General features: G+C 39.5%; 2 protein-coding genes across 3 annotated transcripts in view; one reads left to right on the forward strand and one right to left on the reverse strand.

The window, feature by feature from the left end:
• Positions 1 to 15,110, reverse strand: part of LOC122847096 (transmembrane protein 230-like) — a 37,885-nt gene that overhangs the window by 21,632 nt on the left and 1,143 nt on the right. The gene's annotated exons all lie outside the window — the stretch shown is intronic.
• adra1ab (adrenoceptor alpha 1Ab) lies at positions 1,837 to 14,665 on the forward strand. The gene is made up of 3 exons (XM_044144454.1): positions 1,837 to 2,005; positions 6,455 to 7,551; positions 11,161 to 14,665. Exons 2-3 carry the CDS (start codon positions 6,633 to 6,635, stop codon positions 11,640 to 11,642), a joined length of 1,401 nt encoding a protein of 466 aa, XP_044000389.1. The 5' UTR covers positions 1,837 to 2,005; positions 6,455 to 6,632; the 3' UTR covers positions 11,643 to 14,665.

The following is a 15,110-nucleotide window of genomic DNA, read 5'->3' on the forward strand; positions in this document are numbered from 1 at the left end:
GATTTGCAAAAAATTCTCTTTATTTTTTGTTACTTTTAAATATTATCGTAATTTTGTTCCTTAAAAACCAACAAATTATCATTTAACTTCACATTTTGGTCCGTCTGATGACGTCATTTTTAAACATTACATGACTTGTTCAGTTACTCAGTACTTTTATTTACTGAGTATTTCTGCTCTTACTTGAGTAAAATATTTGAATTTTCTACCCACTGAATGAAACGGAAACATGTTTGAACCAAACTTCACCAGACAGAGACACAAACCTGCAGTTTTTGTTAAAGTTTCATAAGTTTTTTATGGAAAGAAACTGATTTGGAAACATTTATTTTGCCCGATTTTGTTATTTTTTGTTTATCATATGAATTATTGTGATTTTTGTCCTTAAAATACAAACATTTCCACTTAACTTTATACAGGTTGCACGTTATGTAAGTTTTAAATATTAAATGATTGAAACATTTGAACAGTTACATTTAATTTCTTGGACGGCTACGTTTTACTTTTTACTTGACTAAAAATATGTTAAAGTTGTGATACTCTAACTCGAGCACCTCTGGCTCTGACAGTAGGGTAAAAGACAGATAATCTGAGGAAATGTCAAAAAACAACCAATCAGAGCCAGGAGGAGGGTTTTAACGCTGTCAATCAACCTTGTGTAGGCGCCGCTAAATGTGCAAAACAATGTCCCGTTACAGGAAAACATGCTCTGCCATCACAGCATAAAAGAGAGCATTGAGGAGGATGGGAACAGCATATACACATGCATTATTGACATCGCTACAGCAGCTTTAAACGTGTGAACACAAATGCATGTCAAACTTTCAGAAGTTTTGCTTCTTTGAAGACAAAGCAACTTGTTCCCTCAACGTTTCAAGTATGCTCTATAAACCCATTAAAACATATTAAAGTAGTGGTTGAAGTCCCACTAAAGTGTCTATTTTTTTCTGAATTAGCCTCCTTCCTTGTTGGAGTCGTGTACATCGATGAAGAAGATTGAAGTTGTGGAGACGTTTAAAGCTGTGTTAGGTCTTTATCATGAGATCCCAACATTTTATACAACTCTGCTCAATTATCACCTAAAATACATAATGACCCACACAAAAAAATTATTTTGTTTTTTTGGTACAAAATTAACAAAATATGAGTACTTCTACCAGACCCTGTGCAAAATTTAGAGGATAATCTCTCAGAAAAATATTCATGCTGAAGCAGAAAGCACCAATGGTTTGCTAATTGCTGCTGACTAGTCTGAAGGAGCTGATATGTAATGCAGAAGCTTGAAAACTGCAGCTCTAAGGAGGAGCTGCGCTTTGAAGGCGGAGTTAGGTACACCTAGGCGTTTTCTTCAGCTGACTGGTTGCCATGGAGACAAAAAAATTCTCAAACATACATGAAAGAATTAAAACAACAGTCCAGAAAATATTAAAACATGGTTTATCAATTTATTTTTTGCTACTAAACTAGTAAAATATGAATACTTCTATGACGTTTAGAGGAAAATCTCTCAGAAAACCTTTAAAAAAACATGGCCGCCTTACAGTACATCCATACCATGTGTGATAACGACGTTCCCTCGGCTTTTTTCAAGCCACATTAGTCCGACTAACGTCCCCCTGATGCCCTGCCTGTTTCAAACTGAACAGCGTTTTTCCCATGACGGTTTCCAAGCATCAAGGACAAAGCTTCAGTCAATTACATCCTCTGATGCAGCAACGAGAGCAGATCCGCCTTTACATTTCACATGTAAATTATACCGCTGGCTGCTGGCTTTTAATCAAACCTTATCTCTGGAGGACGAGAGCAGGTGTTCAGTTTCAGCGACCAGCAGAGAAAATGCCGTTTTCTTAAGCGGCATCATTGTAACATCTCCATTATTGTCGTGTTTTTGCAGCACAAATTGAAGAGAAAGAATGAAGAGTCTGCAGAGGAAGGCAGTGTGATTCTGCTCCCAGTGAAGAAATGAAGGTTGGGAGGGCAGGGAGGCGATGACCAGCCTGAAAAGGTCATTTCACACATTATAACCCATCATCATTTCATCTGTGTGCTGCTCTCCGCCGGCTGCCTTGCAACAATCTCACTGTACATGAATGAAACATGAAGTGGAGAGAGTTTGGCTGCATCACGACCATTAATGAAGCCGTTTAATCTCCCCAATGTTGTGCAGCTCCATTGCTCATGCTAACTGATTCATTTATGCACCAGATTCACAAAGCAGATGGCAGCAAATGCAGGAAGGAGGAGGAGAAACTCCGCCCACTAAGTTAAAAAGATGGCAGCCATTCTCACCGGTTTTCTCCAATTTTTTAGGGCTGTTTTCTAGTGTTTGCACATTTTATTTTAGCAAATTTTTTTTATCTTAAATGGCATATAATTTAAAACCCTTCCAGACCGAACGTATCGGTGTGGTACCGTAACTCCGCCACTCTTTGGCTATTTGAAAAATTCCAACGGTTTCTGAAAAGGGAGACGTTGCGCTTTCCAGCCAATATCTGGTTTTTACAGTAATTTCTCTCCCGATGCAGCAGGAAGTGATATTAATCTGATGAAACACTCTTTTAATAGACGGTAAATTGCAAAAATAACTTGCTAGATATGGAAGGTTCCAGTTGCTGTGAATAAATATATCTACTCACAGGACATTTAAAGAACTGCGTACAATTCAAAGAAGCAAAAATATCCAGCCAATATATCTGACATCTGAAAGATCTGAAACTTAGGACGTAAAGGGTTAAAACTGCTTGTTGCCATGGAGACTAAACACAGGCTTGTAAAACCAACTTCAATATTTTTTCTCCCAAAAATGACTGTTTGGAACACAATGTCATTAAATCTGCCCATTTTGTAGAATAAATGTTTTTTTCTGGCTGTGACTTACATCCATACTGACCTTTTTTATACTTTAAGTAATAAAATAAAAATGGTCTCAGAATCTTTTTAAAAATGTGGAATTTTCTGAGCTTGAAAAGCAAAAATAAATGCTAGAAAAAAAAAATTCTGAGGTTGATCTAAAATATTTTGTAGAAAACAATTTGGAAATTTCTGAGCTTGGAAAGTCAGAAAAAAAAATGCTAGAAAATATAAAACAACTCCAGCCAGAAAACAGTAATTTTGAAGCCTGAATAAAATTTTAAAACACTGTGTTGTTGATATTAAGTTAAATTTAAGAACAACTAAGCCAATCTGAAGCAGTTTTGTAAGGAGGTGAACTACTCTGCAAAAACATTCAGGTTGCACCAAATTATCACCCTGCAACAACAGCAGCAGCATAAATCGCTTCACCTGTCAGTGGCCGTAATGTTATGGCTGTAACGGCACGTCTATCTTTCAAAGCCCATGCAAATAAAAACTAACGATTCTCACCTGGACGACCTCCCAACATAAACATGTCGCCTGCCGCTGACTTACTGCGCCGCCTATGAATCGTCTCTGAACCAGAGAGCAAACAGCGTGTTGCTGCGGAGGAGTGAAGCATCTGTGATGCCGCTTTTTCTCTGCTCAGTGTTCATTCATTTCCTGGTTGACCCTCATTTCCCTCCGACACACCGACAGTCAGACGGAGAATGTAGCAGAAAACTCCACACAGGAGCGCAACTTTGTACTTTGTACGTGCACATCATTTACACACGAAAACAGCTGCTAAATACAGGAAATGCTGACGAGAAATAATATTTACACCATTGTTTTGGCGCCCACTTTCGCGCAGCACCACAATGCCGCATTGGGGTTGCTGTAGATGACAAAAAAAAATAAAAAAATCTGGAGTAAACTTCTACCAAAAGACTTGAGGTCCATCTCAGATATTTCTAGAAAAGAAGTTGGAAATTTCCAGGTTTGAAAATTCAAAGATTTTAAGATTAATCTCAGAAATTTTGTAGAAAATAATATGGAAATTTCTGGGCTTTAAATCAAAGATTTTTAGGAGAAAACTCAGAAAATTTCTATGCTTGAGAGAAGAAAGAAACTCAGAAACTTTGAGTTTGCTCTCAAACATTTTCCAGAAAACAATTTGGAAATTTCTGAGCTTGGAAAGAAACATGCTCTTAACAAAGCTCAGGAATTTTGAGACTAATCTCAGGAATTTTATAGAAAAAAAAAAAGATTTCTGAGCTTGAAAAGTGAAAAATTTGAATCCTAAAAATTTTCAGAAATTTCCAAATTTTTCCTAGAAAATTTCATCAATTAATCCCACTGGGTCCAGGAGTTTTTTTTCTTACAAATATTCAAGTTTTTCTAACTCAGAAAATTTCCAGGTACCTTTAAATCTCGAGGTTTCTGAGTTCTTTCTCAATTTGAAGCTTTTCAAACTCAGAAATTTCCAGGTTTTTAATAAAAAACTATTCTAGTAAAATTTCAAAATGTCAGAGGTTTTTGGCAGAAATCTACTTTTATCTACAACAGCCTTAATACTTTACTTACGCACGCTAAACAGGTGTTAAAAATTGTCACTACAAATAATCTCTCCACCATCGTTTGGCACCCCTCTAGAGCAGCACCCACTTGTGTTGCATAGAGCAGAACCTGTTGTTTTTACACCACTGACTCCTCACACTAAGAAATCTCATTACAGCTGTATTCAGAGTCACAGTTCATTCCGCCTCAGGCTACAGAAATCGCAGCATCGTGTGATAGCGAGTGAGTGGTTCCGCCTCACAGCAGGACGTGCAGCACAACAAATCTTTGATTCTGCACAAACATGCGACAATGACTTATTTTAAAAAATGCTATATCATTCTGCCGCAGCTTATCTCTGACGGCGACATTTCTCACTCTGAAAGGTACGGAGTGAGATTTTCGGCACCCGAAGTGCTCGCAGGGGGGTTGTGTAGCGCCCTCTGCACGGTTCGATTCTCCGTCTGTCATCCAACGAATGACATAAAGCCCAACACACACACACACACACACACACACACACACACCTTCAGCAGAGCTGTTGCAGGCGCTTGGTGGGCTGTTTGCCCTTAAAAACATAATTATATGGCTTTCATTTATCGTCTCGCTGCACGCTTGGTTGGGTTTCTCGTAATGCCGGGAATGATTCTGCTGTTGCTCCCTGGAGATCATCATTTCCACTCTGGTGTCTTTGTGTTTACATCTTATTTTTATTCAAAGTGATGATGCTGAGCGTCGGTTCAGAGCTGCAACATGGCTAACTGGAGCCAACCTACAGCTCAGATAACATTGACCAAGAGGTTAAAAAACAAAATTACTATTATTTTTAACTTTTAATGTGAAAGACTTACAAATTTCTACAAAATGACAACAATTAAAATGACTCAACAAAAAATAAGTACATAAATATCCACTCCTATGTTTGGAAATTCTGACTTCCCAGTGGGAAAAATCAACTGGCACACCCTCCAAAGTCAGATTTCCAACTGGGAAACTGGGAGAAGCTTAATGGATGTAAATTGCTCTTCGTGTCCAAGCCTGAGACGTCCAGAAATTCGGCTTGAAAAACTCAAAATTTTCTAGATTAATCTCAGAAATTTTGTAGAATTTTTAAAAATGATTTCTGAGCTTGAAAAGTCAAAATTTGACAAGAAATAAAATCCAAATTTTGTTTTATTAATCTAAGAAATTTTATACAAAATAACAACATTTCCTCCAAAAAAAACTGAATTTATTTTTTTTTTTAACTCAAAAATTTTGGGAGAAAAATTTTTACATTTCTGAGAATAAGAAGTTAAGAACGGATGTAAAAAAAAAAAAAAAAACTCAGAAATTTTCTAGAAAATAATTTGGTAGGTTCAGAGCTTGAAAAGTTGATAACTGATGTGAAAAAACTGAAAGACTTTTAAATTAATCTGAGAAAATTTCCAGAAAAGATTCCACCATTTTCAATAAATATCAGAACTTTTGAAGAAAAAAATGAAAATTTTTGAGTTTGAAAAGTTGAAAATTGGCTTGTAAAAAAAAAAAAAAAAAAAAAAATTACTTTGTAGAAAAGAAATTAGAAATTTTGAGCTCAAAGTCAAAAACTTTTGAGTTTAAAAATTTAGAAAATTTCCAAAAGTTGAAAAATTTAAGTTCAGCCAAAGTGGGGGAGTTTAGTGGATCTAGAAAACCCCTGGATGCAGATGTTAGGAGGGCAGCTCACTACTGATCAATCACGTATTGGAATCAATGCTTTCTGATCAGTTTGTTTCACAGTCTTTCCCTCTGGGTGTCTTCACTTTGTCTGATTTCGCTTGCAGAGGCAAAAAGACAACAGGCTGAGATTCTTCTGGATAATTGTGTGTTTTCTCTACTTCATTACTCTGATCTCTGCTGCAGATCGAATGAAGGGAGAAGATTGTTATTTATTCCTTTTAACCACGTCGGAGATGTAATGAGCTTTGTTTCGCCATAATGTGTTTTGTCATTTGGCTTCTCCACCAACAGAGAACGAGCATCACTTCGGTTTGTTTACTGCTAAATGTCACTAATATGAATATTTTTTCTTCTTCTACAGATATCCTGATCAATGGCTGATTTTGAGTATTTCCAGACCGACTGTGACCAAATGTGACGTTCAGACAAAGGAATCCGGACCACGAGATCTATGGGTTGTTGGCAAAAGTCAGTGTATCTGCAAATGAAGCGGTTTGTGCAGCTGGGAAGCTTTTGTCCTCTGCTGCAGCGCGACCATAATGGTTCCCACTGAGAACACAAGTGTTTCTTCGCCAGAGGACTTCTGCCCCAACTGCAGCTCGTCCGCCCAGGCGGAGGTGCATGTGGCGAAGGCGGTGGCGTTGGGGGCGGTGCTGGTGGTGTTTCTGTTGTTCGGCGTTCTTGGTAACATCCTGGTCATCCTGTCCGTGCTGCTCCATCACCAGTGGCGATCCGTGACGCATTATTTCATCGCCAACTTGGCGGCGGCCGACCTCTTGTTGAGTTCGGCCGTGCTGCCGTTCTCGGCCGCCTCAGAGGCGCTTGGCCGGTGGGTGTTCGGACGCCCCTTCTGCAACGTCTGGGCCGCCCTGGACGTCCTCTGCTGCACCGCGTCCATCCTCAGCCTCTGCGTGATTTCCATCGACCGCTATCTGGCGGTGAGCTACCCCCTGCGCTACCCTGCGATCGCTACCGGACGGCGCGGCCTGACAGCGGTGGCGGCGCTCTGGGGAGTCTCCGCCGCCATCTCGGTGGGCCCTCTATTCGGCTGGAAGGAGCCCGACCCGGAAGACGAAACAGAGTGCCGAATCACGCAGGAACCTGGATACGCCTTGTTTTCCGCGTTGGGGTCTTTCTACATACCGCTAGCCATCATCCTGGCCATGTACTGCCAAGTCTACACTGTGGCAAGACGAGAAACCAAAAGCATCAGGGAGAGCACGATGGGACAGGAGGTGGAGATGGGAGGAGTCACGTTGAGGATGCACAGGGGGAACGCGGCGGCTCAGGCGGGGAAACACGAAGACGGCGAGGAGGCGGGGACGCACAAGCGGCCGTCGTTTCCTCTGCCGAAGCTGCTGAGGTTCTCAAGGGAAGAAAAGGCGGCCAGGACTCTTGGCATTGTGGTCGGCTGCTTCATCCTGTGCTGGCTCCCCTTTTTTCTGGTTTTACCCATAGGTAGGTAACTGGTAAACAATTTCTTTCATTACACATTTTTGCGTGACATTCATGATGCAGGGCTTCCCCAAGAGAATTATAATCCTGGCGGGCCACCAGGCTTTACTTGTACCCCCACCAGGCTTAGCATTGCTTATTTATTTAAGTTATTTTTTTTTAATGTTGGCATTTTTAAGACTTTATATTTGGTATTCAGATATTCATCTTCCAATAACACATAGTTATCAAGTCATATTTCCAAGTTTCCTGTCGACTATAAACATTTTTAACTAAAAAACCCGGCGGGCCGCTGGATGTTCGCCCCAACCACCTGGCTTAGCCGGATTTCTGGGGTAAACCTTGTGATGACACTGTATGATATTCTGTTCTCCTGTCCCCTGAAGACGTGGTTATTCACAGAGGAAACCTGCAGACGTCGCTTGTCTTTTGTAGTTTAATCATTTTCGTTCAAATTAATTCTTATTTCTGCATATTTTCTTCACACCAGAACACAAGACGTTACAAAGAAAATATATAGCAACTGAGCTTGCAAGACGTTTTATACATGCTTAATTTTTTGATTATTACAGTCCCACCAACACAGTGATGTCATTGTGTTGACAATTAGTAGCAAAGCACTATTTTTTAAATGCATACATTTCAGATTTAGCGCATTATATTGACAACTTAACTGCTAAAACCAATGCTAATCATCATTAGCCAGCGACTTTTGCCCTCCACCTGAGAGATGGGGTGACATCACACTGCAAGGGGTCCATTAGTGAGATGAATCAGAACTTTGGATGCACTAAGATTAAATTTTCGGACATTTTGGTTTATATATTCACTACACATTCTAATTTAAGAGCATAGAACATGTATCAACTGAATTTTCTACCCAACTAGAGATTCAGTTTCTTTTTTCTTCTTTTGCTGCAGCCGTGAGAGAGCAATGCCTCATGTTGTGACGAGAGTTCAGGGGCGCCAACATAACATGTCTGAGTGTTTGTTAAAAACAAAAGTAACGGAGTCGCAGGGAAACTGCAAAACCAGAGTTTCCACCTTTTCAGAAGTGAGGATCTAGTAGTAAATTGCCATCACTGTGCAATTTGTTTGCAGCTGCAGCAGATTTGAGCGATTCAACCAGAGGGAGCAATTAAGTTCTGCTTTTCCAAGCGAGGCTCAGGTTTGATGCGCCTGCCAAGAAAACAAGTTATTATGTCAGATGATTTATGCAGTAGAAAATGGATATGTCACCAATGTCTTTGTTTGGCTTGGATGGATTCACGCAAATTGAGGGCTACTATTATTCAATACCCCTAATCTTATGTTGGTATATCCAGAGAAAACTTAAAAAGTTTTTTCAAGATATTTATCGATGAATTTTCACAAACAGGCAAAGTTAAAGAGACATTACAAACATTTTTGTTTGTTTTTTGATTTTGCAGCAAAACTATTAAACTTAACAGTTTTAGACAGGAAAAAAATTGGATTAAAATACATAAAAGTATATTGAAAATATATATTAAAGAAGATAATATTTACAATTTGAGAGGATTGTCAAATTGTAGGATCGTCTAAAGAAACCAAAGAGTATATAAATTTTTACTTAAGTAAAATCAATAGGATTTTCTATCAAGGTATAATGAAGTATATTGAGTCATTAGAGTGAGCCCACTGCAGCGTGACGTCACGCACACTGGATCCCGCTAGGTGTTAAGATGCTGTTAGTCAGCGTGGGGAGCAGCGCTGCTCACTGCCTCGCCATCATCCTACTGCATTTAGCACAGTCACAGACCTGGATCTTGGTGGTGGTGGCATGCTATGCATCGTAACAGTTTACAGAACAAGAGTTCTGCAAACTCAGCTGAGAAACTTTCCACTGGAAGTGACCGCTGGAAAGTTAGCTTATCAACAGAAAGAATACATACCCGAGAGCTAGCTAATGGTATTCAAAAACAAAAGTTCTGCAACTCACCCTGAGAAACTTTCCATCGGTAGTGACCCGGTCTTAAGCCACTTATCTGTTACTATTTTTTAATACAATCCTTTGGTAAGCTAACTGTTAGCTTGTCAATTAACTTTTGGTAACAGTTAGTTAGCTTACCAACAGCAAGCTAACTCTTGGCTATGTATTTCAATAATATTCAAAAACTAAAGTTCTGCAACTCTCCGTGAGAAATTTTCCATCGGTATCTTTTTAGCAATCCGGTTTTAAGCTACTTATCCATTATTATTTATTAGTACAATCCTTTGGTAAGCTAACTGTAGCTTGTCAAATTTCATTATACAAATTACCAACTAACAAATGGAGCATTGTATTTCTATTTAACCAACTGTTGCTAGCTTACAGCTACAGTTGTTTATTTGCTAACTCTCAGCAAATAAACGGTTGTTTACCTGCAGTACCTCGCAGACCACTAGAGGGTGCCAACGGACCACACTTTGAGAAAGACTGCTCTAAATCAAGTCCAGTGGAGTAATTTTAGCCAGGATGTGGAGGAACAAACAAGTTTCTTTAGGTGAAGTACAGCAAATTCATCATGTTGCCAAGTCGATACCGACCAAAGTCCCAGAGGAATGTTGAATCAATGCCACAAAGGACAAAGGCAACTTTCATTTAATGTCCGAGGAAAGATTAAATCTTTAAAATGCAAAGCTGTAGCATGAATTAGCGCTTTAGCAGCCGCTTCTGTTGAGGAATTAACCTTGGCGCTTTAATTAATTCGCTGTGAGCACAACAACGGGGAAGCCATCTTTTGTTGACTCCAGTGTCTTGACCCAACTCGGTCTATTACGTCGCTGAAAGGAGACAAAGAAATTCAATTACAAGCAAGCAAATAGAGCAAACAAAACGGTACAATGGGCTTCCTCTGCAAGATGAAATGGAATAACCTGCCTACTGCTCTCATCTAAGAGAAAACTATTATAGATAACACGCAGGAGGTTTAATGAACTGGTATACCAGTCACCACTTACTTCCAAAGCAGCCAGTCATAAGGACAGACCTTCACAGCTCATGAAGCTGCTCTGTAAAATGCCTGTGATGCATTGATTTAAAGCGAATCAACCATCCAGAAAACTGGACAGATTTGTGAATCTATGAGGAAAGGTTCAAAGTGGTTTTCAGCGGATTTCGGTTATAAAAGTTTATATTTTGTGCGTTTTGGATGAGTGCACATGCATTTTGAGTCCAGCGACCAGGCAGGGAGCCCCAGCAGGATTAATTTAGTCTGGAAACGGCTGGAAAAATGCCACATTTTAGCATTTTCCAGCTTTGGATTAACATGCAAACAGAAAAGAGGAAATATTTTCAGCTTCTGACCCTTATTTCAGGTTCTTTTGTCTACATGATAAATACCAGACTTTTTAAACAGAAGTTGCTCCGATTTGATAGCGTCATCCGCCATTGCACAAAGAGACCGGCAACAGAAAATAACGGCTCGTTCCAAAGAGCATCTAGAGCAAAATGTCAAGCGATTATGGTGCGTTCAGATTACAAAATCCTTTGTAAATTTCTGAATATTCAGAATTAATTTGAGCAACAAATTCTTGCACAGTAACTTTCTCCAGGATGTCAAACCCTTTCTTACACTTCTACCTGGTTTTTTTTTACTTCTCTTTCCCCAGGCTCCATCTTCCCATCCTATAAGCCTCCTGAAACCATCTTCAAGATAACCTTCTGGCTGGGTTACCTCAACAGCTGCATCAACCCCATCATCTACCCCTGCTTCAGCCAGGAGTTCAAAAAAGCTTACCACAACATGCTGAGAGGACGCTGCGTAAGAACCGCTGTTCCCGTTACCAAGCAAGGACACAATGCCGCTCATTCCTCCAGCCCAGGTCCGACGTCCAAGGCATCCGTTAGCTCCGTCCAAAACCGCGTCGCCGCTTCTTCTTCTTCTTCGTGGGCTTGCTGCAGGACGCTGTCAACGTCAACATCGTCTGTTGGTGGTCAACACCCGGATCAGATTGGACACGTTCAGGGGAAAGGTCTGTTAAAGGCCTGGTGCCTTTCAGCCCGGCAAACCTCTGTACCACAGAACCCGTCCACAAATGGGTCAGCTAAAGTCTTACAACTCTCTCTTGGCATTTCCGGTGACGCCGTTTAATTGGCTTCTCAGAGTTCGGGACATTCAGTCTTGTTATCCAGACTCCTTGGAGAAACAATTATCTACAACTCTGTCGTCAAACGTGAGATAAAAATGACTGCAGAAAGAGAAACATGCATGCTCAGCAGGAAACTTCGGGACCGGTTCTGCTCTTGGACTGAGCCATGCTTGAACACAAAGACAGACGGAAATTCCTCGAGTGCTGGCCAAGGATTAACAAATACAAGCAATCTGCTAAAAAAGAAATTGCACAGCAACCAATGGGACGCGATTCATCTAAACATTGTTGCTGGTGAAAACAAAGAAAACAACAATAATAATATTAATAATACAGACCTTTGGGCACTTAAATAACTTAAAAACAACATAATATGTAGGAGAAAACATAAGATACAGAAATCCTCCAGCTGAGTTTGACAATGAGGAACAGCAAAAAAAACAACCAAGTCTGATTTTAACTAAATGTGCAGATTCATCATACTGTGATGATTTAAAAAAGTCTGCTGGAGCTCAAACATTTCATCCAGCTTTCAAGTTGTCAAAAGGAGGAATAGAAACGACTAAAAGGCTTTCAAAACAAAGGTAGCTGGTGTTGGACTGTGTTAGCTAAGACTGAAAGAGAAGCATTTCAAACGACAACGTCTCAACAGAAACATTCGGTGCCTTGTTTTCACACTCATTTGTCAGGCTATTGCCACAAACCCAATCATGTTTGATGTTGGGGATTCAATGTGACAGAACATCATGAAGTACAAACCCAACTGTACTTTGATTAGCGTCAGAGGTTTGAGAGAGAACATTAGTGAACTTTAGCGCCAAAATTAAGACTATTGTGCACCCAATGGTGGCTACTTCCTTGTCACAGGAGATTATAATGAGTCTAAAGCCAATTACCATCAACAATGGTTTATGGTAAATATAAACCATTAGCATACATGCCAATGGTAACTGGCATGTATGCTAGTTGTTAGCTTCTGCAAAGCTAACTTAAGTGATTACTCTCCTTCTCATTTGCTCATTACTAGCTCCAGCCTATAATCAGATCAGTTGTTGGGTTTATTTAGGATATGAACTTTCACAACAAGGAAGTAGCCACTGCTGCATCAGCAATAGTCTTAATTTGGCCCCAATGACGCACCATATTCACCAAATCGCATCATGAAGACCAAGAAACAGATCAGGCAGGTCAGGAAAGAAGCCAGAGAAGTTATAGTGTGTTTTCACACCTGATAGTTCAGCAAGTTTGGTTCGACTGGAACATTTGTTACATTTTCAGCTGCTGTGGTTGTTATTCACACTGCACTGTGTCCAACAAGCCAAAGACACTGAAAAAGCTGTTCACCTCCCCACCTGTGGGGGCGCTGCACAAAGAACCACTGAAGGAAACAACACAAAAACCTCAAGAGAAGACACTGAGCACAACTTCACAACATGTAAACAAAAAAAGCAGTGGTAGGATTTCACTTTTGTCTTTGGTAAAAGACCACGGGTCGTTTTACCTGCTAGCGCTAGAATCACACGTGTGTTTGTTTTAGTTGTGTTTACCCAGAATGCAATGCACTGTAGTTCACTTCCTGATTTTGGAGCGGTCTGCAGTCTACGTAGTGTTCACATGCATATTTGAACAACAGAATTCACTTTAACCAAACTGAGACCAAAGTTACAGGTGGACCAGAGTTTGATTTTGTGTTCACGTCCCCAAACGAACCAAACTTCGTAGAAACTAGATTACAAAATACAACGGTGTGAATTCACCATTAGTGTCAGTTTGGTTATTTGTAAAAAACACCAATGAGCAACCGACGTATATCCTTCACTCCCATACGTTAAATCCTCACACATTTTGCGCGAGAGCAACTAATAAACCAAGATTTCTAAACGCACAAGGCTTGCTAGCTTGTGAATTGGGTTTGAATGTTGTAAACATTTTCAAAATGTTCTTATGAGAGTTGAACGTGAGCCTAAAGTGGAAACTCTGTGCTTTAAATTCATTCTACCCACACTGAATTAAAAGGAGAAAATTGGAAATTATAGTTTTGTACCAGAGTCATTTGACGAATGCATGATTAATTTTTTGTTTCTCCGCTATCAAACCTCGAGTTTTCAAACAGTTTCATCAAGTAAGTATTCTCTCTAGTGATACACATCACCAGGTTCAAAATATTCTGAAGTTACCCAGAACTTGCTTTGTTTAGTGAAGAAGAAAAAAAGGTAAATTTTTATTTTTTAAGTCAATATAAGAGCAGCTCTTGTAGTGGTGGAAGCTCTGCTAGCCTAAACTGAGCGTGTCCATCACGTCTGCATCTGATTTTTGCCTTTACAGCTGGTTTCTTGAGCGATTGTCTTGAAATTAAGTCAAGAAGTGTCACATCTGACTCCATCAGTTTGGCTATTATTCATGGAAATAAATGCACAAGCCCCTATTAGACATTCAGCTCTCATTTCTCGAGAAGCAGCGGATCCAAAGGGTGACACCGCAGCCGTCGCATTAAGGCAACGGCTGTCGTGATGAATGGATCCGGGCTGCCGTTACTGGAAAGACGGGCTTTAACCCAGTCAGTAGACTGGAATGTGAAGTCATCACAAAGGGTGATTATGATGAATAATGTCCAGGCAGCAGAGCGACGCAGATGACGTGAACTGAAACTGAATCGGTAGCTTGTGGTTTGTGTCAAGCTGGAAGTCTTTTCCTACAGAGTATCGAGGTTTCTCTGAGGGAATTAATGTGAAATTTTCATCGATAAAAAACATAAAGTTTTTTATCCAGACTTCTGCAATTATTTTCTGTCTTGTTAAATGTAAGAACAATATATTACAATACACCAGATGTCTAATCCTGACAGAATGCAACTTAATACCTGGCTATGAGGGACTAAAATGTTGCTGTAAAGCTAAATAAACATCATCAACCTGCATAATAAAATATTTTCTTATGATACAATAAGACAGGGACTCTATTAGATAAGAAGTCAAATATTGATCTACTATATTTAATTAATCAACAAAAATGATATAATCCCACAGAATATTCAACTTATTAAGGATCTTATATTATTGAACACAAATTTAACAGCAAATCAATGCAAATATCGTCTTTTGTCAGTTCAGCTGCTTTCTGGGTTCCCAAATGTCTGCTTAAAAGTGAAAACTTTCAGACTTGTCCAACAGTGTATTAGGGCCATTTTGTAGGTAGAAAAACAAAATTAATTCAATAAATTCTATCCCAAAAAATTTTTATAGAAAAAATAATAGATTTCTGGGTTCCAAAGGACTAAGATTTGCAAGAAAAAAACCTAAAATTTTGAGATTAATCTCAGAGGTTTTCTTGAAAATCTTGACATGTTTTGAGCTTCTACAGCCGAAAATGTTCAATTTCACAAAATTTTCTGAGTTTCAAAAGTTTAACATTTTGAACTTTGACCTCAGAAATGTTCACGCTTTTTGTAGAAAATTTCTGAGTTTAATCTT

Source organism: Gambusia affinis, linkage group LG17, assembly GCF_019740435.1.
Source record: "Gambusia affinis linkage group LG17, SWU_Gaff_1.0, whole genome shotgun sequence".
Lineage (NCBI taxonomy): Eukaryota > Metazoa > Chordata > Actinopteri > Cyprinodontiformes > Poeciliidae > Gambusia > Gambusia affinis.

What these genes read in the sequence shown, in the direction of transcription:
- adra1ab (XM_044144454.1), top strand. Translation starts at nt 6,633, where the DNA reads ATGGTTCCCACTGAGAACACAAGTGTTTCTTCGCCAGAGGACTTCTGC. An exon ending in TTTTCTGGTTTTACCCATAG is followed by an intron (nt 7,552 to 11,160) that starts GTAGGTAACTGG and finishes CTCTTTCCCCAG; the next exon opens with GCTCCATCTTCCCATCCTAT.